Source organism: Mastigoproctus giganteus, chromosome 8 (genome assembly GCF_048544385.1).
Source record: "Mastigoproctus giganteus isolate SK-2022 chromosome 8, ASM4854438v1, whole genome shotgun sequence".
In the NCBI taxonomy this organism is placed as follows: Eukaryota; Metazoa; Arthropoda; class Arachnida; order Uropygi; family Thelyphonidae; genus Mastigoproctus; species Mastigoproctus giganteus.
In genome coordinates this window covers 159,804,311-159,830,575 of record NC_143582.1, presented here as the reverse complement: position 1 = coordinate 159,830,575, position 26,265 = coordinate 159,804,311, and the positions used below count along the sequence as shown (strand labels likewise).

General features: G+C 37.4%; 1 protein-coding gene across 2 annotated transcripts in view; it reads right to left on the bottom strand.

The window, feature by feature from the left end:
- The window catches only part of jar (Myosin heavy chain 95F jaguar), a 633,758-nt gene that overhangs the window by 353,529 nt on the left and 253,964 nt on the right, over window positions 1–26,265 (bottom strand). For both annotated transcript variants that reach the window (XM_090379849.1, XM_090379848.1), the window contains exons 13-14: window positions 23,319–23,391; window positions 408–631 (exon numbers count right to left, since the gene is read on the bottom strand). In XM_090379849.1, the coding sequence (XP_090235975.1) occupies window positions 408–631; window positions 23,319–23,391 (297 nt within the window). The remainder of the gene's footprint in view (window positions 1–407; window positions 632–23,318; window positions 23,392–26,265) is intronic.

Here is a 26,265-nt window from a genome sequence, read left to right as displayed (position 1 = left end):
TGTTTAGAGCAGTGGAAACTGCTTCGGACTTAATTATGACTTAATTAAACAAGTTTTATTACCCAAAAAAAAAAATTATACATATACTAACTGAACGTCATGGTGTTATAAAGAATTATTTTATAGCTAAAAACATTTCCAGTTAAAAAATAATTACTGATAGACATGGAAAATGAATATCATATTGGAAGACTACTAAAGTTTGCATTTATGTAATTGTAATAGGTATTTAAATTTTATTGTTTTTGGTGTCTCAAATTCAAACAAAAATCAAATATGCCAGCTAGAAGGGAAGATGCAACTTGAACTTTTTAAATGAGTAATAAATGAGTAACTTTTTAAATGAGTAATAAATGAGTAAAATATATGAAAAATACACTATTTTTCATATTTTTTTATTCACTTACTGTTTCATAACAAACAGCACCAGCAAAATGTCTAATTAAGAAACCATCATCATCCCGTATCTCTCGATGATCACGAAGTTTGGATTTCCTTGGAACAGCCAAACGAAAGTGTTTTGAATTATTACCATGAACCACAGAAGTAAAGTGAGTATGGCTGGGCTTTGGAAGCTTGCTTTCCTCATCCAACAAATCAAAGATTCCAGTCCCTTTATTTTCCAATAATTCTGAAATTGATTATTAATTCATACTTCTTATTTTTGGATTAAATGATAACTTTAAAAATTAAATAAATATGAAAAAAATGTACATTTAACATCTTGTGAGGTACCATCTATAATGGTACCTCACAAGCCAACAATGCTCATACAATTTATTAGAAATCAATGCAATAGTAATAAGAAAGTAATTCCTTAATATTCATCTTGAAGGAAGAATTTAGAATTTACCTTCAGAAGTAAATTCTGAAGGTAAATTCTATATTTAACAATGTCAGGCACATCATTAAACAATATTCCTGACATTGTTAAAGTTATTTGAGGAAAAATATCAAAATACCATCATTCCGTATACCCAAAATCAAAAATGTAAGGTGAGCAGAGTAAGAAGGATACAGAAAATCAAAATTTCAAAAAATTAATTTGGATTTTCTGTGACTAGAAGTGATTTCTCAGGCACTGCATGGTAGCATGGGTAGTTTTGCCTTGGAATCATGGAAATCATAGACAAGGAAATCACTTCATACAAAATCATAGGTCATAACAGAATTTTCTAGAATTTCAAATAAACGTTGAAAATGACTTAATATATTAGTAACTTCACACACTTTGATACTTGAACAATTAAGGATTCAATGGCATGACAACTAAAACCAGCACACCTTAAGGTATGCAAATTCATCAAGGGGCTGCAGACTATGGCAACTCCACTGTGTGTATGTGAATATACTGTACCCACCAAAACCTATTAATACAGTTGTGGATATATTTGTTCAATATAATCTCGGGATGTGTTGTTTACGTTGCGATCAGTCTCTTAGCCAAGTGGGTAGCAAAGCATACTACCCACTGGTTTCTGCCCTTGGCCCATGGAGGCAGACCAGACAAGAGGTGTGTTCCAAATGTATCATGTTCTGATAAATCCTGCCCTGTTATCCATGGAACAGGATCATAACAGGCAGTCATCCGAAGAAGATCAGATCAAGTCAAAGACTGCACAAGATTGGTGTTAACAGTATTCAACTAGAGATTTATTTTATACTATTAATTTTTCATTATTTATTTTTTAAATATTTATTTGATTTTTTAAATTTGAGTCCTGGAATAGGGGTTAGAATCATGAAGTCTATGATTTAAGAAAACACATTTAAAAGAAAGAGTTTTAGATTGCTAATGATATATTTAAGAAATTATTTCTTATATTTTTTGAAAAGTTCAAATTATTCTTGGAAAATCTCAAAGAAGACAGTGCAGTTTCTGAAACAAACAAACAAAAAATATGTTCAGTTCAATTAAGGAAATAGTACACTACAGTAAAAATCTCTGTTTACAAAATTCAAAGAGGATCATATTATGGGTTAAAACAAAACCATATTTATGCAAAACAAATCTGAGAAATAAAATAGGAATACTGCAGATGTAAAAATTTACTGTAATATTTTTATACAAAATACACGTGAGCAAGGTGCAAAATTAATATAGAGTATAAATATACAAAAAGATAAAAAGAAAAAAGTTAAAAAAAACATTTTTTATATTATATTTAGTATGAATATAACAGGTATATATTCATTTTAACAGCAAGATATGAGGTGCAGTATTATCCCCCCAGTATGCCTATGCATTAAAGTCGGAACTGTGACTCACTTAATAATGGTATCACAGGATGATAATTAAAAAAGTTCATTTCATACTTTGCCAGGCATTCTATACAATGCATGGATTCTACACTTTGCTGGTAACAGAAATAACATATAAAAAATATTTAATTAAAAAAAAATTTTTTTTAAGTAGCTGTGTGAAAACAGGACATCAAACAGTTTCCAGTTTTAGTTGTATTCTTCTTTCTTTCTTTCTTGGATTAAGAAATCCAGAGATAGAAAATTCTTTTGCTGCCCTGTTATTGGCAAGGAAAAGGATTAAACAGCTCCTATTTTTCAACAGAGGGAGAAATATACTTTATACAGATTGCTTAATTGGCCAAAACTATTCACAATGGGTGAGGATCCACTGCTGGGTTAAGACAGCCTGCATGCTTCTAATTAATTTATGGCATGGGAAGGTCATGGGCTTTACAGTCTATTTTCCTGATTTCTTGTTTGGAAATGATAGGTTAACCAGAACGGCCCAGTAACTGAAGTTAAGAAGTTTCAATGCAATATGTATGAAATATGTATGCATCATCATTTCATACAAGCTTGTATGAAATGATGATGAAAATACTGTCTAATACCAATTATTATAAAATAAAAGAAAATAGTATAAAAATAGAATGCAGATTATGAATGAATGAAGTAAATGTCTATCCCTCCTATACCCACTATCAGTGAACATATCCTACCCCTGGAGCAGGATGGGCAGTCTCACCATCCTACTGAATTCGACACAACACGCCATTTGGCAATCAGAACTGGGTACTCAAACCCAATTCCCTTTAAAACCCCATCCTCAGGCAGGGGGGAGGAGCCAGGTCTCTGTCTCCTCCCCCATACTTCACCTGGTGGGCTCATCCCCACTGACCTCTTTGGGGATGCCTACTCTATCCTTCTGCCTGTTTCCCCCAATCTTCAGTCCCCCACTCTAACTAAACCGACTGTGTAGGCCCCCTTAACAATGCCATCAAATTCTAATCAACGTCTAAATTCAACTGCTTTCTTGAAAATCTCTTTTAGTCTCTCCAAATTCTAGTGTTCATTCCCCCTTTTATATATAGTAATAGTGGCATGTGATGCAAGAAACCAAGCATATGAGCTTATGTAGCATCAGCCAAAAAAAAAAAAAAAAATTCACACAACCATTCCCTCTAAATGTCCAATTCCTCCTTAAATTTATTTAACCTATCAACTTCCACAATGACAGATGGAAGTTGATATAGGCCTTGTCACTGAAATCCTTGGAAATTAGGTGGCAGGGCATGCCAGAGTACTTAAATAATTTACTGGAACCTGACCTGTCTCCTCATGGCAAAGTGTGGGCAATGGTGGGTCCCAACAGAGGCCCAACGGCTAAATAGTTGGAGAAACAACAGAATATAACACTACACGACATTCCACTCCCCTTTTTAAATCTCTGTCCTCCACAGAGTTCTGTGTCACAAAAACAGAGTACACAATGCAGAGATGGGGAAGACCCCTGGTACTGTCAGACAATTAACACACTTTACACTTTACTTTACCAGTTTAACTGTATACAATTCTGCAATGTTGATACTGCATTCTAATAAGAGAGTACTGTGACCGAGCGGGTTGAAAAAAAAAAAAAAAAAACATTGCAGTACCCACAGATTTATATGATTTTGAGTTATTGGAATATATGCATATTTATTTGAATTTCCAGGGTATGCACAGCTTTCAAGTACTAGATGCTGCGCAGGGTTGAAGTACTAGAGGTTATAGTTCAATAAAATGCATCTTGGCCCATTGCTGGAAAATATCAGAGAGAATGAGCAGATGAGGTGGGGAGTGTTTTTTTTTTTTTTTTTTTTTGGGCTTATGCTGAATAAACTTGCTTCTTTGCATCATTTGCCTGTACTACTAATAATAATAACAAGGGGCTCTGCCTCATGCTTGCTTCGCTCACCAACCCCTGCATTCATATTGTCAAATAACAGTCTTGAAAGCATCTGGATAGGTATCTATCTGCCATTGGCAAACATACCTTCACTCCGTGACAACACAAATGTGCGGCTCTTCCGAGTTTGCCATGAAAAGATATAATCAGTTGCAATGTTGATATTCATTTACCATATCACCTAAATCGCAATATGATACTCCAGTGGTTTCTTCTTTATCAGGATCTTGTGAAGATTTTAACATTACGTCTGAGCTGTTTAACGGTTCACTGAGTTTCGGCCTGTTCTTCATCCATATTAGCTACTGTTGCACTGATTTTCCACTTGCTCCATTGTCATTGAACTTATTCTCTGATTATTTCGTAACCTTTCGGCATATTTCTCTATATTTCAGCGTAGACTCTTGATGGCATCGTTTTCTCTCAGAATCGTGATTGCTAATCTAGGTTGCGGCATTGTGTTAATTATTACGTTAGCAAATCAAAGGTCACAGATTCCAGACACCTGTCGAAAAGCATTGATCAATATCTAACCAGAAAATGGCCTATGTAATTATTTACCTATGCATTTGTAGTGACTAATTGCCCTCCCCACTTGTACCATGTGACCAGCATCCCTCTTCTCCCATTGGCTATCCCCCCACCACACGGCATTCTTAAGGTAGAATAAATATCACCAGGAGGAAGACCTTTTTAATGTATAGAGAGATATAGTAAAAAGGGTGAAAGAAAAGGAAAAAGAGGCCATGGTGTGTCTCTGGAGGTAGTAGGATCTTAGAAGATGTGTGTTCCCATTAATGTTTCAACTGTGCATGAACTCAGGTCTAAATTCTATAGGATGGTTTTCATCAGGTTTACTGTCATCATACAGCTTAGCCCAATTGAGGATCAAGAGATATACCACACAAGGTTGAGAAGTGATATTATTGATCTTTGTTATGTTGATGTATAATAGTGATTTTCAACTGAGGTAAACTTAGGAGTTCATTTGCTTTTGTATACAGAAGCAGCAAATGTAGTTAATGATGCATAATCAGCACTGGAAATGATTCCTTGACCAAAAATAAACTGAAAATATCTTGAACAGTTTTTTTTTGATCCGATGCTTTTGGAATGAGTTATTCACAATAAAAGATCTAAATAAAAGATGTCATAAAAAAGATGGCTGAGAGATATCCATTGAAAAGGCAGTTTGGAAGCACGTATCTATGCAACATGCAGTTGCATAGATACATGCACATCTCAAAGGCTTTCGATCGTGTTTCACATAAAAGTTTTCTAAACAAGCTTTCATCTTATGGTTTGCCAACTGTTTTTTGTAATTGGTTATCCAGTTTTCTCTCTAATCACTCACTGAGGATAATGGTAGATGGCTCTCTGTCTTCTAACTTTTCCACTAATGCTGGTGTCCCCCAAGGTTCAGTTCTTTCTCCCACACTTTTCCTCTTGTATATTAATGACCTTCTTCCATTGACTGGAAATCCTATTCATAGTTTTGCCAATGATAGCACAATGCATTCCACTTTCCATTTTGAGAAACCTTGCCCTGCTTAATCAGCTTCAACTTCTCGAATATCCACTAGCAATTCCTTAAATGCTGATCTCCAGGTAATTCTACAGTGGGGCAAAGACAACTTAGTTGATTAGGTAATTCTACAGTGGGGCAAAGACAACTATTTGCGAGATATAAGACAAAACTCAGTCTTGTCTTATATCTTGCAAAAAGGATTCTTCTGCTTTGTTTGTTTGTTTATATTGGTTTAGAGGTGCATGGACTACCCAAGTCATAATGTGCCAGTTCATATGGTGTGATATGCTTCAGAGGTGTTTACTTTGGATTTCAATTGTTCCTTTTAACCTGATTCATACATCATTGTGTTAGTCTATTGCTTGTATTCACTTCTTTAGAGGAGGTGGTATAAATTAATAGCTTTAAGGAAGTTGAAAACATCTGTGAAGTCATCTCTATTTTTCAAGAGGTCTGTTAGGGTAATGGTGTCATGTGTCCTATAAATGTCTTCGAAGGCTTTTTTGCGTTCATTTGCATATGTAAGACAGTCTATTAATATGTGTTTAACTGATTTGATATTGTCACAAGTCTGGCATCATGGTGGTTCCTCTGCTCACAACAAAAATGAGTGCATAATATGGGTATGCCCGATTCTTAGCCTGGTCAGTGCTGTTTCTTCTTTTCTCGACCTTCGCGTGCTAGAAATCCAGTTTTCAATATTCGGCTTTATTTGGTATAATTTGTTTACAGTTTACTGATTCCAAGTTTCTTGCCATTGCAACTGACAAGTACGCTATATTGCAGGCTTAATCGGAATACGGCACTGATATATCTTCTCCGATCTGTATGGCTTCTTTTGCTGACTTGTCTGCTGCTTCATTTCCAGCAATCCCTGAATGTCCTGGGATCCAGCAGAAAAGTGTATCCTGTTTATTTCTGTGCAGTCAGTATTTGCCATATTTGCCTATAAATATCTTCGAAGGCTTGTTTGCATTCATTTGCATATGTAGGACAGTCTATTAATATGTGTTTAACTGATTTCATATTGTCACAAGTCTGGCATCATGGTGGTTCCTCTGCTCGCAACAAAAATGAGTGCATAATATGGGTATGCCCGATTCTTAGCCTGGTCAGTGTACATGAGTCTTGTACATGAGTTAAGGTTATTTTTATTGCGTATAGTTCTGCTGTGTATACACTGCACTCTTTCGGTAGCTGTTGCATTAAAGTAATATCTGGGAATACAGCTGCTGCTCCCACAAAAGTGTCTGTTTTTGAACCATCTGTGTATATTGGAATATAGTCAGGAAATTGAATTCTGTGCGCTGCATGTAACTGTTGGAAGATTGTTGCAGGTATCGCTTTTTTATTCCATTTTTGAGAGGAGAAGTCACATATTGGGATATGCAAATTCCATGGTGGAGGAGTGTGAACTGTCATTTGTGCTACTCTGTCTATATTAAAGTTATGTTCTGCTAAAATGTCCTGCATTATAATTCCCAGGGGTCGATTTGCTTGTTGGTGATTCTAGTATATGTTTCTGCAATGTGGATCAAAGAGGGTCTCCCAAGTAGGGTGTCCATGCATAGATTTTATTTTAAATGTATAATTCAATGTGAGTTGTTGTCTCCTAAGGGTTAAAGGTGGTTCATTGGCAGGATTCTTCTGCTCCTATGCTTATCTTTGGTGACACTCCGATTTCTAGGCAAGTTGATATATCTCTTTTGGGGATTACCCTGACTTCTAATCTCTCTTGGCACAAGCACATTAAAATATTGCTTCCTCTGTATCTAAAAAACTTGATTTTCTCTTTCTCTCTCAGCGTTACTTTTCTTCCAAACAACTGTTCACTCTGTACAAATCGCAAATCAGCCATACCATGGAATATTGTTCCCACATCTCGGGCAGTATACCCAAAACCACTCTTCTAGATTCTGCTTGATTCCATTCAGAAGAGGGCAGTTAGGTCAATTAATGACTCATCTCTAACAGAGTCTCTCCACTCATAGTACAGCAGAAACAGTACGTCTCATAGACGTACTGTTTCTGTTGATTGCCTTTTCTACATATACTTCCATGGGCACTGTTCTTCTGAATTGGCTTCTATAATTCCCGCTCTCTCTTTCAACACGTGTCTCCACCAGCCAACATCCATTTACTGTCCAACTTCAAACTCACAGAACCAACTTTTCATCTTCCTCGTTTATTCATTCAACTGCCATTTTCTGAAACAACCTTCCTTCATGTTTTTCCTGAAATTTACAGTCTACAGAAGTTCAAGTGTAATGTCAACAAATATCTTTTCTCGTCTTCTCCATCTCCAACCCAAGCACTATAGGTGCTTGGGTTGGAGCCTATAGCACCTATAGGTACTATAGGTTCTAATACCTCTTGTGTTTAGGGTTTTATTAAATAAAAAAAAAAATAAAAAATACACCATGAAAATTTCAGAGTTATTTAAATGAACTACTAGGACAGCTCATGGATTTCTGTCAATGATATACAGGAATTTTGCTATCAGGGACAGGGATGTGATTGTCCCATTGTAAAAGGTAATGGTTAGGTCACATTAAGCATTGCATAAAAGGCTGGAGGTATCGTTTTGGAAAGGATGTGTATCTGTTGAAACAGGTGCAGAGAAGAGTAAGATTAGTCAGGAACACAAAAGGATACTCTCACCACAATAGACGTTCCGCAAATTGCAGTGCTTGGAAACTAAGAAACTTCTGCTGTTGAAGAAGCTGTTCTGGAAGTGGCATCCAACAAAACAACTAGCAAACATACTAGCTCAATGGTTAGGAGTGAACCATACCTCTCTTCACTACATTATGAGATCAAGAAACAGTTTGTATTCATATGACTTTTTAAGTATCCAAGATGTGAGCCACAAATCACCATTGACCAAAGTAAGCCTCATATAAGAGGGAATTCAGAATTACAACAATATGAAATTATTGGGAAGGCTTAAATCTGCACGTGCCACTTTGAATAAGCCAGTATCCTTTGAGCTTATTCAAAGCTTAGGTCCTTATTTATCCCAGTTATTTGAACTGAGGAGTAGATAAGTACCTACTGTCCATTATCACTTTTATACTCTGTTTCATGGGAGGCGGATAAGCCATGCCAGTCTTATAGCCTGGCCATTCAGATAATGTGATCTAAATCAACTGGATATATATCAGTTGATCTGAGGGATTACAAAGTTAAATTACTTTAAAAATTGAAAGATTTAGTTGTGTGGCTCCATGCAGCTATCACCAGAGTGGATTCAAGCATAAGTTACTGACTGTTACAGATAAAGGGAGTTGAGTGGGAGAAATCAGAGTGGTCAACAATGGGCATGACTCTTCTTGGAACAAATTTTACTGGATCCTGTAGCTAGTGGTGTATTCGGGCCAGAATGTACCAGAACGACCTTCCAGTACATTTTTCTAAATGTTTGTTGTATTTTAAACTAAATGGTCCACCATTAGAATTATGGAATTCAAATTTTTATGTCTGAACTTGGTTGCGGTCTCATCGTTCTGCTGTTGACCAACAAACAAAAAGGGCAGGCACATAAGAATATGTAATCGATCCTGCATGGGAATTTCTATGATTTTTCTGAACAGCATTTTTTATATTATTTTGGAGTTTTGTTTTTGTTTTTTTTCTTTTCTGATTTTTTAAATTTTTTGTATTTGTTTTTTACTTTTGAAATTTTCATTTATCATTAGTAGAGGCATATGATGCAAGAAAGCAAGCTTATGCAGCATCAGCCAAAAAAAAAAAAAAAAAAAAAACTGCTCCCATTTTACCCCTCTGTTCGTTCCAAATACCTGTCCAGCTCAACCATAATTTATTTAGGCCATCAGCATCCACAACAAAAGGTGGAAGTCTGTTCCACCAATCAACTACCCCCTGGCTAAAGGCAAACATCCGAACATCTATCCTACAATTGTCTTTCCTCAATTTGAATTTATGCCCTCTCAGGTGATTATTCTGGGCAAGAGGAAGAATCCCATCAGCACTGAGCATGCACAAACCATTCAAGGCTTTATACACCTCAATCAGATCACCTCGCAGGTGCCTTGTCTCCAGACACAGTAATTTACAAAATTTAAGCCTTTCTTCAAAAGAGCAGTTGTTCCATTCACTAATCTTTTTCTCTTCTCTGTACTTCAAACAGCTCTACATCCTTCTTAAAATGAGCCTCCAGACCTGTATACAGTACTCAAGGTGTGGCCTGACCATTGCCTTATACAAGGGGATAATCACTTCCTTATCCCTGCTTGAAAAATTCCTGTGTATGATTGACAAGACACCATGAGCTACTCATGCAGACCATCTGCACTGTCAGAAAACTTCATATCTGCCTGCACAATTACCTCCACATCCTTTCCGTTCTCTACCACTGTCAGTTTAGTACCACAGAATTGATACGTTACCCTGGGATTACTGCTTCCCATATGTAGTACTTTACTTAGTACTATTTGTCAATGTTAAACTTCATTTGCCACCTAGGCGCCTCTGTAGCCAGGTGGGAAGGAGCAGCAGTGAGTAACACACGCTTCTTGAATAGACTGGGGTTCAAGCCCGTCACCACCAAATATGGAGGTTGCGGAAAGGTCAGGGATGACCACCGCATATTCCCGGAGCAATATGGACTTAGTTGCTAATGCTCCTAAAAACCAAATGACAAACAAACAAACAATTTGCCACCTCTCAGCCCATCTGCTCAACTTTTCTAGATCCTGTTGCAGCAGTGTACTGTCATTAGTGTCCTTAACAACCCGGCCAACCTTCGTATCGTCTGCAAACTTGGACATCAGCTTGATATACCTCATCAATATCATTTATCAATACAGAAAACAACAATTGACCCAACAATGAACCCTGAGGGACTCCACTAATAACATTAGTCCACGATGAGCAGTGTCCACTGATTACCACTCTCTGTCTTCTCCCATTAAACCATCCTTTATCCATAGCAGCACTTTGCCTGCAATGCCACACTGCTCCAATTTGTTCAGCAGTCTTCCATGTGCAACAGTATCAAAAGCCTTTCTAAGATCCAAATATAAGATATCAAAGTTATTCCCTGCATCCAGTTCCTTTGTGACCACATCATAGTATCCAATCAAACTGGTCAGACAAGACTTTCCCTTAACAAAACCATGCTGTATCCAAGCTATAACTGAAGTCTTGTCTAGATGATCCTGCAGTGCTTCTTTAACCAGTGCCTTCATTAATTTCCCTAGAACAGAAGTTAAACTAACAAGCATATAATTACTTGTGTCGCCCTTTGATCCTCGTTTGTGAATTGGGGTCACATTTTCACATCTCCAGTTTGTTTGTTTTCGTTTTTTTTTTTTTTTTTTTTTTTTTTAGGGGCATTAGCAACTAAGGCCATATTGCTCCGGGATATGCGGTGGTCATTCCCGGACCTTTCCGCATCCTCCGTATTTGGTGGTGATGGGCTCGAACCCCGGTCTAATCAAGAAGCGTGTGCTACGCAATGCTGCTCCTTCCCACCTGGCTACTGAGGCGCCTACATCTCCAGTCCATGGGTCCAAAGAAGCTCTCATAATTATGGCTTCCTTTGCTGCCCCCTTTATTATAACTGGATAGATCCCATCCACCCTGTGTGCCTTTTGTATGTTTATCTTCAACAATTTCTCCTCCACTTTCTTCTCAGTTATTAAAAAATCATCTGGCTCACTGCCAGAGTTTAACTCACCACTGGCATTCCCCCCCCCCCCCCTGAATAACTCCTCATGTGTGAATGTAGATGTAAAATACTCATTTAGTTTATTACCCACCTGAGCAGGATCATCACCAGTTGAACCCTCAATATGCAGTGGACCAATCTGATTCTTCCCTTTCCGTCTAGAGTTTACATAGGTAAAGAACTCTTTGCTGTTTTTCTTTACATCCTTTGCCAAAGATTCCCATAATCTGCCTTTGCCTGGCTAATCTCCTTTGTGACTTGGTTACAGACCAATTTATATCTATCATAGGCCTCCATGTCACCCATTAATTTATATGTATCCCATGCATTTTTCTTTTCTGCCATATGTCTCATTAGTTCATCTGACATCCATTTAGGCCTAAACCTTGAACAATATTTCTTAGTTGGTATGTAAAGCCTAGTAGCTTCCAAGATAAATTCTTTGAATGCTTCCCATTTTGAATTTGCTGTTGGTAACATCTGATGATGTTACCAACAGCAGAATTTAAATACAACAATAGAATTTAAATACTATCTCAGACCATCGCAGTCACCTTTACGAAAGTAAAAACCCTTCCCTTTACCCCTGATGGTAGTTACCTCTTTGAGTAAATCCCACTTCAGCAGACTGTGATCACTGTCACCTAGTGGTTCCTTTATCTGCAGATTCTTAATGCATGAAGAATCGTCACTGATAATCAGTTCAAGAGTTCCAACCCACAAATTCCGGTCAATATCTGGAAAATTAAAATCCCCCATTATAAGACTCTCTGATTTACTGGCCCACTCTATTTCCCTGTACAGTTTCTTATTATACTCATCAGAGACATAAGGCCTATAACACACTCCTACTCTCAATTTTGATCCCTCAATGCTTTTGTCACACCAAACTAACTCAACACTGCATTGTCCAGCGATGTCGACTGGCTTCACTTCCTTGGATTTTATGCGTTTCTTAACTAATAGCATAACCCCTCCTCCCTTCCTATCCTGTCTATCTTTCCTGTACACATTGTACTCTCCAAATTCCAGTTCTGCATTCTGATATCTATGTGACATCATGTCTCTGATATTCCAACAATATCTCCCTTTGATGTTTTCAGCATTACCTCAAATTCATCAAATTTATTTACCAAACTCCTTGGTGTATATGCAAGTATACATGCACCTGTTCCTATTCTTGGCTACCCTAACACAACCCATGTGTTTACTTGTACCGCAATGTTTCTGAAATACTCTGCATCTTATTTTCCAGGCTACTGCTCATTTCAATAGAAGCAGTGCAAGAATCGCTTTCACTTGTGCCAGTGCTTCTGCTAATCTATTAGTCCTTGAATCCCTCCCAAGCTAGCAGTTTTCCGATCCACCTAACAGTGCCTCGATAGCATCAGCAAATATTCTTGCACCCTTCCTATTTAAGTTTATCCCATCCCTGTAGAAGCAGTCTCTCCTGTTAACAAGTACAGACCAGGCTGAAAAAAATCTACCTGTTGAGCCTTGCACAATCTTTCCAGGGTCGAATTAATCGACAAGGCTCTCATCATATACTCCCTCCTATCGTGTCCTGGCAGAATTGCAGACACTTTCAAATTCAACCCTAATTCACGGCTTTTTTTCAACAGTGACCTGTACTTGTTAAGTAATTCCGCCGGTCTCCTACTCTTAATATCATTAGTGTACCACATCATTAGGGTTGAATTTGTACCATATCATTAGTGTACCACATTAGTGTACCACATCATCATCACCTTTTGTGCCCTTAAAAGATGATATCTGCTCTACAACGTCATCAACCTTTGCCCCTGGCAGACATACCCTGGTCCTGTTCCACCTATCCTTTTTACAAAGCATGCTCCCCGTTTCCATGACAATAGAGTCACGAACCACTACTAGTTCCTGTGGGACCAGCGCATTCTGCCTTGGTTGTTGCAGCTGTGTTGCATGATGATCAAGTGCAAGCTCTGGCGTTGATGTGGGCAGCTGAGAGCTTGATCGGCCCCTCAATTTAGATGCTTCGAGGGCATCCACCCTGTCCTTCAAGCTCTCATATAGGCCCATAACAACGCTGAGTTGTCGCCTGATTTCCTCACACTCCTTACATCACGCGCACTCACAAAGGCATCCCCCTTGGCAATATCATGTCCCGTACCTGATCGCTCCACAAACATCAAGCAAGCAGTGCATTTTAAAAGGCTGTGATTCAGAGGTCAACTGCCTCCCTCAGTTCTCTCCTGATCCACAGCGCTCCATTTAGCTTGAGCCTTTTGTTTTGCTGCTCTGGTCTGAGTTGTGATTTTGATTCAATTTCAGTACAAAATTATAACCCTAAACTTGTATCCCAATGCAGTTGTAATGCTATATATCTATATATATATTTTTTTTCAGTATGGAGTATTATCTTCGAGTTCCGTTACATAACTTCCATATCAAGTTATGTATTAATTAATTATGTTACATTTGTAAAATCTAAGTTGTTATATGTATTTAGTTAAAAAGTACAATTTAATTGACAATGAAGTTTAACAAGATTGTTAAAATTTACTGATTAATTGATAATATTATATACTATACTATACTAATGCTATCTAGTTCAGGATATAATATTGTATTGTATAACAATGGCGGCAAGTTATGAACAGTAATTCTACGGACACTTCCAAAATCTCGCTGTCTCAATTCAGAATAAACCAAGGATGTCTGACCAATTTAAATGCATAAAGGATCTTGATTAGGTCTATAAGCTACATATAGCAAATAATTTAACAATTAGTCAATAAAGTGGCTAAATATAGCTAAAAAACTTCCCGTTCGCCAGATCTGCAAAATTTGTAAAACACGTGGATTGGATACCCTTACCGATACTAAGAAAATCTTTATCTAAGTTAAAATTTAAACTAGGTATCGTAACTAGGAATATAAAGCTACTCTAGAAAATAAGTTAATATGCCAATTTAAGCCAATTTAAGTTAATAAAACAGAAAAAACTTCTCTATTTTCCAGAGCCGTAAAAATGGCTGTTAACAAAGTAATGGAGCCACTGAGTTTCTGCTAAACAGTGCAGATATGTTGCAATATGTGCAGAGTGCAAAATAATTACAAAAGCTTGATTTAAAATTAGGCTCTCATCAGATACCATAGCAACCAGAAGACAAGAAATATTTTGCATTTTCCACTAATTGGCAATGTTTTCAGTTCTGCAGTTTCAACAAGAGATCAGAAATTCTGCAAACTTGTCAAAACTTGATGAATATGGCAATGGAGACAGCCTGCTTAGAAAAGGAGTCACGAATCAAGATGATGACATCTTAATATATTCAGAGGACTGTGAACAGCACAGAAGGTTAGTGGGTAAAGTAATGAGGAGGTTAGCTAAAATACATATACATCTGAAGTGTTCAAAGTGCGATCTGTTCCTAAGTAGAGCCATGTATTTAGGTCATATGTTAGATTGGAAGGGCATTCATCAACATACAAAAGAATGTTGATGCAATTCTGTATCATCATCAATATTAAACAAGTACAAAGCTTTCTTAGTATGTTAAATTTCTACAGAAAATTTATTCCAGGCCATGATGAGATAGATAGAGCCAACAGTCAGCATTTGAAGAGTTAAATAGGAAACTGACATTTGCTCTGATTTATTCAGCTACCCACCTCTACAACACCAGACAGGAGTTTGTTCAACAATTCACCAGCTGCTGGCTAAAGGCAGTTTCCACATTTCCCACACACATCGATCCTGCAACCATGGTTTCTCAGCTTGAAATTATGCCCCTTGATGTGTGTAGAAAGAGGATGGATTCCGTCAGCATTGAACTTAATCTATTCAGAGTCTTAACCTCATTCAGACATCTTTGCAGGAGCCTAGTCTTCAGATTCTACAATTTGCAGAACTGAAGGCTAAATAGGTATATTGCGTATACATTCACACATGAAGAATTTGTTAGGGTGGGGCGGCAGAAGTTTATCAAACTCTAACAGTTAGTATATGTTTAACATTTTTTTTATGTTTGAGAAAGTTAAACATAAAAAAGGCTCCTGAGATGGATGGGATCAATCCGATTATATTAAGGGAGGAAGCAAAGGAAGTAAGCACACCCTTATCAATGATTATGAGAATATCCTTGGATTTAAGGGAGGTTCCTGTGGACTGGAAATTGGTGAATGTATCCCCAATTCACAAAGGGGATCAAAGGTTTCAGAAGTACTTACAGCCCTCTTAGCTTGACTTCTGTTTCAGGCAAAATAATGGCATCTATATGGTCTAACATAAATTATGTTAGACCATATAGATAGGAATGCAATTATACTTCAGTCACAGCATGGGTTCTTTAAGGGACAACCTTGTCTGACCAATTTAAATGCATAATATGATGCAGTCAAAAAAAAAAAAAGGATGGAAAAATAATTTTGATATCACATACTTGGATTTCAGGAAAGCTTTTGATACTGTTGCATATAAAATACTGCTCTACAAAGTGGAGTAGTGCGGCATTACGGGAGAGTTGTTTATTATTTGGTTTTTAGGAGCATTAGCAATTAAGGCCATATTGCTCGGGGGATATGCGGTGATCATTCCCTGACCTTTCCGCATCCTCCATATTTGGTGGTCATGGACTCGAACCCCGGTCTAATCAAGAAGCGTGTGCTACACACTGCTGCTCCTGCCCACCTGGCTACGGACGCGCAACAAGAGATAGTTACTGCTATGGATAAAGCTATGGCTGAGTCAGAGAAGACAGAGTGGTTATCAATGGACACTGCTCTACAGAAGGCAATTCTCCAACAAATCAAGCTTATGTCATGTATATTATTGTACTCTTTTAACAAAGCCAACTCTAGAAGAATGTGATATAGACACAGGGAATGCCTTTGTGTCTCTTCACTGAAAAGTGCATGAGGAGGTCGGGCATAAATTCGGCGTTCTGAAGGGATTATACGAAGGCTTGAAGAATGTGGCTGTTGGCTTAGAAGGATTAAAAGAGAGGGATTCTTCAAGCACACAGCTTCCCAGACCAAAGCTCAAGCCCATGTTCCAAAATCAGACAACACAAAGACATCCACTACTGCAACATCTTTGATCCCACAGGAAGTAGCTATAGTTGGTGAGTCGATTGTCAGGGAAATATATTTTGCAAAAAGAACAGATGGAACAGAACCAGAATATATCTGCCAAGAACTAAAGCTTATAACATTGTAGAGCAGCTCTCATCTTTTAGGGAAAGAACAAGAGATATGTTCTGCACATTGGTACTGATGATATTAAGAGTAGGATTTAATTAACAAGTAGGATCTGAGGATTTAATTAACAAATACAGATCAACATTGAGAAAAAGCTGTGAGTTATGACTGAAATTGAAAGTGGCTTCAATTTTGCCCAGAACTACAGGAGGGAGTATATAATAATGCAGTGCCAATCAACTCACCCCTGGAAGGACAGTACAAGGCTCATGGGTTAAAATTCTTCTGATTGGTCTGTGCTTGTTAACAGGAGAGAGTGTTTTTGCAGAGATGGAATACACTTATTCTATCCCCGCATCCAGGGATCAATGCTAGGTCCATTGCTGGTTTCTATATTAATGATATTGATGAAGGCATATCAGGTTTAAGGTGCAAGTTTGTTTGATGATACGAAGGTTGGCAGAATGGTGTATTACAAGGTATGTTACTGCAACAAGATCTAGACAAATTGAGCAGACAGGCTGAGAAGTCATAATACGGACAAATGCATGGTATTTCATATGAGAAGCAGTAATTCCTGATTAATGTAACAGCCTTATGATACCATACTCATGGCAGTGAAGAATGAAAAATACCTGGGGCTTTTTGTGCAGTCAGATATGAAGTTTCTGAGCAGCAAAGATAGGTTGCCAGGATGGCTTATGGGGTTTTTCCAATGATATAAGGGCACTCTTACTAGAAAGGTTTGTTTTGTAAATTGCAACATCTCAAGACTAGGCATCTATTGGGAGATCTGATTGAGGTGTTTAAGGCCTTGAATGGATTGATTAAGCTCATTGGCGATGGAATCCTTCCTCTTGTTTAGACTATACATATGAGGGGGCATAATTTCACTAAGAGGAATGGTTGTAGGTCAGATATGCATAAATTTTCCTTCAGCCAGAGTGTAGTTGATTGTTAAAACAAACTTCCATCTGGTATTGTAAAGGTGAATAGTTTGAATAGCTTTAAGGAAGAACTAGATAAACTGTAAAAGGGGATGGACAAGCGAAATGTAAGCTTTTTTTTTGGCTGATGATTTACCATTACTACTACCTAATAATAATAATAATAAATCATCTTTGACAAATTTTTCTATATATTCTTACCAATATTATTGAGGAAAATCAGAACCAAGATTCTTCCCAGCACATCCCAGTAATTTCAGCATTCTACAATTCGTACAGCATCCTGTCATGGGAGAACTGATTCGTTTATTGAACTCATCTAATAATTCAACTAATTGAATTGCATATTTAAATTTTATTGAACTGATTCAATAAAATATAAATATACAATATCAAAAGTGTTTCTGGCACTAATTTTGAGACTTTATAGTGATTAACTAGATTTATCAGGCAAGATTTTTGCCACAAAGCCATGCTGTAATCCCTTTAGTATTTGTTTCTTAATAAGATTTTCTGCACTTATCCACTACAGAAGTCTAACTCATTGGTCTACTTATTTCTGACTTAGCCCATCCCTTATGAATGGATGAGATATATGCACTTCTTCAGTCCAAAGCAATCAGCTCAGAGGCTAGTGATGATCTTAGTAGCAATTTTAATGGTATGATGCATTGCCATCCATTCTTTAATATAACTTTAGACTTTTGAAAAGTTGAAGATCAGGAGAACTGGAGAGGTCTGCACAAGCACAAGGTTCTTTAACTTCAAAACTGCACTATAAATTAATATATTTGTATGTTTTTAGTGTCTTTTCACTGAAAACATTTTTACCTGATTCAATATTTTTGTAGCATGCCCATAGAGCTCTCGAACAGATCCTCACTTTATTTATAAATGACAACTAGTTTGTAACATGCTCAAACTTAGCACAATGAAAACATACTCTGATTCTAGTCTATTCTATCTAAATGTTTTTATAGAAAAGGTCCTGTTTTCCACACAACAGAATTTCACAAACTACCCTGTTAAAAACTACAGCTTTCGGTGCCTGACTTGGCACATTATTGGATCACAGTATCTGTTGAGCCCTCACTTTTAATATCTACGGTGATATGAGTAATTATAAACCTGTTAGTTTAACTTCTGTTCCATGAAAATAATGGAGGCACTGATTAAAGAAGTAATGCAGGATCATCTAGACAAGGTTGCAGTTATAGTTCAAACACAGCACGGGTTTGCTGAGGGGAAACCTTGTCTGACCAATCTGACTGTATACTACGATGTGGTCACAAAGGAACTAGATGCAAAAAATAATTTTGATATCATATACTTGGCTTTCAGAAAAGCTTTTGATACTGTTCCACATAAAAGACTGCTGTATAAACTGAAGCAGTGTGGCATTAAGAGCAAGTCGCTATGGATAAAGGGATGGTTGAGTGGAAGAAAAAGAGTGGTAATCAATGAACATTGCTCTTTGTGGACTAATGTTATTAGCATTAGCATTAGTAGAGGCATTTGATGCAAGAAAGGAAGCTTAGGCAGCATCAGCCAAAAAAAAAAAAAAAAATAAATAAATAAAATAAATAAATAAAAAATAACCACTTCCACTTCACCCCTCTGTTCGTTCGAAATACCTGTCCAGCTGAGCCTTAAACTTATTTAGGCTATCAACTTCCACGACAAGGGATGGAAGTCTGTTCCACCAACCAACCAACCACCCGCTGGCTAAAGGCAAATTTTCTCACGTCTATCCTACATCTGTCCTTCCTCAATTTGAATTTATGCCCTCTCAGGTGATTATTCTGAGCAAGAGGAAGAATCCCATCAGCATTGGGCATGCTCAAACCATTCAAGGCTTTATACACCTCTATCAGATCACCTCGCTGTACCTAGTCTCCAGACACTGTAATTTGCAAAACTTAAGCTTTCTTCGTAAAAGCACCCCTTTGTTCCAATCACTAATCTTGTTGCCCTTCTCTGTATTCGTTCCAGCATCTCTACATCCTTCTTGAAATGAGGCCTCCAGACCTGTATACAGTACTCTAGGTGTGGCCTGACCATTGCCTTATACAAGGGAATAATCACCTCCTTATCCCTGCTAGAAACATTCCTATATATCATCGACAATACACCATGAGCTACTCTGGCAGCCTGTCTGCACTGTCAGAAAACTTCATATCTGCCTGCACAACCACCCTCAGGTCCCTTTCATTCTCTACCACTGTCAGTGTAGTACCACAGAGTTGATACGTTGCTCTGGAGTTGCTGTTTCCCATATGTAGTACTTTACATATGTCAATGTTAAACTTCATTTGCCAAATCTCAGCCCATCTGCCCATCTGATTTCCAGATCCTGTTGCAGTAGCATAGTGTCAGTAGTGTCCTTGACAACCCTGCCAACCTTCGTATCGTCTGCAAACTTGGACATTAAGCTTGATATACCATCATCAATATCATTTATAAACACAGAAAACAATAATGGACCCAATACTGAACCCTGAGGGACTCCACTAATAACATTAGTCCACTTTGAGCAGTGTCCATTGATTACCACTCTCTGTCTTCTCCCCCTCAACCACCCCTTTATCCATAGCAGCAATTTGCCTCCAATGCCACACTGCTCCAATTTGTGCAGCAGTCTTCCATGTGCAACAGTATCAAAAGCCTTTCTAAGATCCAAGTATATAATATCAAAGTTATTCTGTGCATCCAGTTCTTTTGTGACTGCATCATAGTATCCAATCAAATTGGTCAGGCAAGACTTCCCCTTAACAAAACCATGCTGTGTCTGAGCTATAACTGAAGTCTTGTCTAGATGATCCTGCAGTGCTTCTTTAACCAGTGCCTCCATTAATTTTCCCGGGAACAGAAGTTAAATTAACAGGTCTATAATTAGTTGTGTCGCCCTTTGATCCTCCTTTGTGAATTGGGGTCACATTTGCACATCTCCAGTCCATGGGTACTTCCCCCTGAGTCCAAGGAAGCTCTCATAATTATGGCTAAGGGTTTGCTTACTTCCTTTGCTGCCTCCTTTAATATAACTGGACAGATCCCATCCACCCCAGGTGCCTTTCTTGTATTTATCTTCAACAATTTCTCCTCCAGTTTACTCTGAGTTATTACAAGATGCTTACTGCCAGAGTTGAATACACCTCTGGCATTCCCCTCGCTGAATAACTCCTCATGTGTGAATGTCGATGCAAAATATTCATTCAGTTTGTTAGCTACCTGAGCAGGATCATCAACAGTTGATCCATCGATATCAAGTGGACCAATCTGATTCATCCCCTTCCTTCTAGAGTTTACATAAGTAAAGAAATCTGCCTTCGCCTGCCTAACCTCCTTTGTAACTTGGTTACAGATCAACTTGTATCTATATTAGGCTTCTGTGTCACTTGTTAATTTGTATGTATCCTATGCATTTTTCTTCTCTGCCATATGTCTCATTAGTTCATCTGATATCCACTTAGGCCTAAATCTTGAACAATATTTCTTAGTTGGTATGTAAATCCTAGTAGCTTCCAAGATAAGTTCTTTGAATGCTTCCCATTTGGAATTTGCTGTTGGTAACATCATCAGTTGGTCCCACTGTATAGAATTTAAATACTGTCTCAGTCCATCGTAGTCGCCTTTACGGAAGCCATAGACCTTCCCTTTACACCTAATGGTAGTTATCTCTTTGAGTAAATCCCACTTCAGCACACTGTGATCACTGCCACCTGGTGGTTCATTTACCTGCAGATTCTTAATGCATGAAGAATCACTACTGATAACCAAATCAAGAGTATTACTCCCTCTAGTTGCCTCCCGAACATGCTGATGTAGAAAACAATCATCCAATAATTCCACAAAAGCCTTGCTAGTGTGAATGACCAGCCCACAAATTCCAGTCAATATCTGGGAAATTAAAATCCCCCATTATAAGACTCTCTGATTTACTGGCTCACTCTATTTCCCTGTTCAGTTTTTATTATACTCATCAGAGTCATTAGGACCATAGCGCACTCCTACTCTCAATTTTGATCTCCCAATGCTTATGTTACACCAAACTGACTAAACACTGCACAGTCCAGAGATGTCGACTGGCTTCACTTCCTTGGATTTTATGTGTTTCTTAACTAATAGCATAACCCCTCCTCCCTTCCTATCCTGTCTATCCTTTCTGTAGACATTGTACTCCCCAAATTCCAGTTCTGCATCCCTTATATCTGTGTGACACCACGTCTCTGAAATCCCCACAATATCCGTAGTTTTGGGCAATACCTCAAATTCATCAAATTTATTTACTAAACTCCTAGCATTGGTGTACACGCAAGTATACATGCACCTGTTCTTTTTCTTAGCTACCCTAACACAACCCATGTGTTTACTTGTACCCCAATGATTCCCAGCAGTCTCTGAAATATCCTGCATCTTATTTTCCAGGCTGCGGCTCATTCCAATAGAAGCAGTGCAAGAATCACTTTCACCTCTGCCAGTGGCTACTGTTAATCTATTAGTCCTTGTATCCCCCCAATCTAGCAGTTTTCCGACCCACCTAACACTGCCTCGATAGCATCAGCAAACATTCTTGCACCCTTTCTATTTAAGTGTATCCCATCCCTGTAGAAGCAGTCTCTCCTGTTAACAAGTACAGACCAGGCTGAAAAAAAATCTACCCCTTGAGCCTTGCACAATCTTTCCAGGGCCGAATTGATCGCCAGGACTCTCATCACATACTCTCTCCTATCGTGTCTGGGCAGAATTGCCCATTATTAGTGGAGTTCCCCCAGGGTTTGTTGATGGGCCCATTGTTGATTTCTATATTTATCAATAATACTGATGAAGGTATATCAGGCTTAATGTTCAAGTTTGCAGATGATACAAATGCTGGCAGGGTTGTTAACGACAGCATGCTCCTGCAAAAGGATCTAGAAAAGTTAGGCAGATGGATTGAGAAGTGTCAACTGAAGTTTAACATTGACAAATGCAAAATACTGCATATTGTTAGCAGTAACTCCAGAGTAATTTACAAACTGTGTGGTAGTGCTCTCAGGGTAGTGAAGAATGAAAAAAACCTGGGGTAATTGTGCGCTCAGATATGAAGTTCTCTTAGCAGTGCAGACAGGTTTTCAGGACAGCTCATAGGGTTTTGTCAATGATATACAGAAATTTTGATAACAGGGATAAGAAGGCGATTATCCCCTTGTATAAGGGCAATCGTCTGGCCACGCCTTGCATACAGGTTGTTTCTCAATGATAAACACTACTTTTGACTTCATCTGACATAACACTTCCAGTGATACCACAACTGCCATAATTTCAAAAGCCAAAATTAAAATTTTCTTCACTTATTTTCTCCCATGCACAATCTCCTTTTATCATTCAACTTTTTTAAAACTCTGTCACATATTGAATAATTGAATGATAAAAAAATATGCAAAATTAATAATTCAGGTAGAAGAAATAATTTCAAATTAACATCTGATAACAAAATAAATGTTGTTTTAAAAAATATAGAATGATAATTAAAATATACTGAAAGATGAAGCAGGATGTAACAAACAGATAGGAGCAGGTAAATGAAAGAGAAGGTAAAGGGTATAAATCAAAACCACATCAGAGGAAACAATGCAAAATCTTAATAAACAACTATAAATATTTAATACTTTTTTCCTATTATTTTTACATGAATAAAATCTCTCACATATTTACAAATATAAAACAAATTACAGAAACTAATGGAAGTGATATGATTATTTTTGGGATGTGGCTTTTTTTTTCTAATTTACTGCTTACCTAGACAATCCTGATTATCAACATATTCAATTTTACGAATATTTAAGCCTTCTTTTTCATATAAAGCTTGTTCCTATAAGATGAAGAACACAGTTAAATATCTTCTCAATCTTCAGTGGAAAATGGACAGAGTTTTAAAATTAATAAAACTCAATAAGATATTCAGCTTATTGAGTTTTATTAATTAAAATGTTAAAAATGTTAAAAATTAAAATTTACAAAAAATGTTTTAAAACTTTTTAATTCAGCTATATAAATAAAATACTTTATAAATAATAAAGCTGTTGTTGTTATTTAAAAGCTGTTGGTGCAAGAGAAATACACCTAGCCTAGGCAATAATAAAGCAGTTATGTGATGTAACACTCACACATTCCAACACTTTTAAAAGCATATTATGCATAAGTACTGTAATTAATAAATAGAGAAAAATGCAGAATTCACACACACATGGTTTAGAAACTTTATTTATATTTGAAAGGAATGTGATGTTCTTAAAAAAAAAAAAAGAAAGAAAATCCAACATTTAAAGTTCCTAAGTATTCATTTATGCAAGCTCGCTCGCTCAGTCAATAAATATGATAAATTTATTGCATGATAAATTAAGGAGAGATAACTCTAAGAAATATCCAATGGCATCACAATGGAAGTTCAAAATATAACCCCAGGGGCTCACATCTGGTGAGTATGGGCTTGGCACACCCAGGGTCCTGAGCTGGATATCATCATTCTTCTCTTTCTTGGTGATTCCCTTCTACTTCTCTCTCTCAGGGTAACTCGGGATTTTTGTTTTTGTTTTTTTTTTTTTTTTTTTTTTTTTTTGGCTGGTGCAGCATAAGCCTCAGGCTTCCTTGCAACATATAGCTAATAATAATAATAATAATAATAAAAACATGCTCAGCAGCACAATATTCAACACGGGTTCTAAATAGTTGGCACTTCAATACAAGCCTACAATGGTTTTTGTGTATGACTAATTATTACACACACACACACACACACACACACACACACACACACACACACACACACACACACACACACACACACACACACACACACACACACACACACACACACACACACACACAAATAATTAGATGGATAAATAAAGGTAAGAGAACAGATAAAAGCAGTATAAGAAAAGTTGAGAGTGAAGGAAAGAGAGATTAGAAAAGTAAGTGGTAACAAAAAACTGTGCAAGAAGAAAAATGAAGAAAAAAATTTATAAATTATTATACATATAATGAAATAAGCCAATAATATACATTAGATATATACATTATTATAAAAGATTATATTGTTGTATATTACACAATCCTGGTGTTTTCAAGTGTCATCTACTAGAACTGGTAACAGGAGAGACTGCTTCTACAGGGATGGGATACACTTAAATAGAATGAGTGCAAGAATATTTGCTGATGCTATCGAGGCAGTGTTAAGTGGGTCAGAAAACTGCTAGCTTGGGGGGAATACAAGGACTAATAGATTAACAGTAGCCACTGGCAGAGGTGAAAGTGATTCTTGCACTGCTTCGACTGAGATGAGCAGCAGCCTGGAAAACAAGATGCAGGATATTTCAGAGACTGCTGGGAGTCACTGCGGTACAAGTAAACACATGAATTGTTTTAGGGTAGCTAAGAATAGGAACAGGTGCATGTATACTTGTGTGTACACCAATGCTAGGAGTTTGGTAAATAAATTTGATGAATTTGAGGTATTGCTCAAAACATCAAAGGCAGATATTGTTGGGATATCAGAGATGTGGTGTCACACAGATATAAGAAATGCAGAACTGGAATTTGGGGAGTACAATGTGTACAGAAAGGATAGACAGGACAGGAAGGGCAGAGGGGTTATGCTATTAGTTAAGAAACACATAAAATCCAAGGAAGTGAAGCCAGTCGACTTCGCTGGACAGTGCAGTGTCAAGTCAGTTTGGTGTGACATAAGCACTGGGAGATCAAAATTGAGAGTAGGAGTGTGCTATGGTCCTAATGACTCTGATGAGTATAATAAAAACTGAACAGGGAAATAGAGTGAGCCAGTAAATCAGAGAGTCTTATAATGGGGGATTTTAATTTCCCAGATATTTGTGGAGTTTGTGGGTTGGTCACTCACACACTAGCAAGGCTTTTGTGGATTTATTGGATGATTGTTTTCTCCATCAGCATGTTCGGGAGGTAACTAAAGGGAGTAATACTCTTGATCTGATTATCAGTAGTGATTATTTTTTATTTCCTCTTTTGAATAGACTTCGGACTGTCTCATCAGACCACAATTCAATAAGTTCCTCTTGTAAATCAATTTCAACATCAGCAACATTTACCTCAAATGGAATCAGCACCCAATCTGGGATGTTCAATTCTAGTAGGTCCTTGAACCGAACTTGCGTGTCTCCATAATTTTTTTTTAAGTGATCAACATACACAACACAATCATCATCTTTTAAACCACTGCTAAGTGAAGCAAGGTTTGGAAACTGGTCAAACGCACGGTGTGAGATATTAAGACTGTACAATTTGAGTTTTCCTAGGAATGCATTAATGGCTTCTTTGCTAGATATTAAATCACAATTATGTCCTTGCTGCAGCTTATTAAGAGAATTCAGTTTTTCAAACACATCTGAGAGCTAAAATATATCTGTTTTCATGGCAACCATACTGTTTTCCAATCTCCTTTTCGTTTAGAAATGATACAATACTGTCCCAAAGGACAACGAAGTGACGAAGACAACTGCCTTTAGACAACCATCGCACCTCTGTATGCAGTACAAGACGGTCAAATCCTTCTTCATTTTCATCACAAAATTTGCAAAAGAGACAATCTTAAAGAGCATTAGCCTTCATGAGGTTGACAGCTTTTATTACAAGAGTTAAGGCTTCATGAAGAATTCCACTCAATCTCTTCGCCATCAGATGTTGGCGGTGAATCACACAATGTATGCAA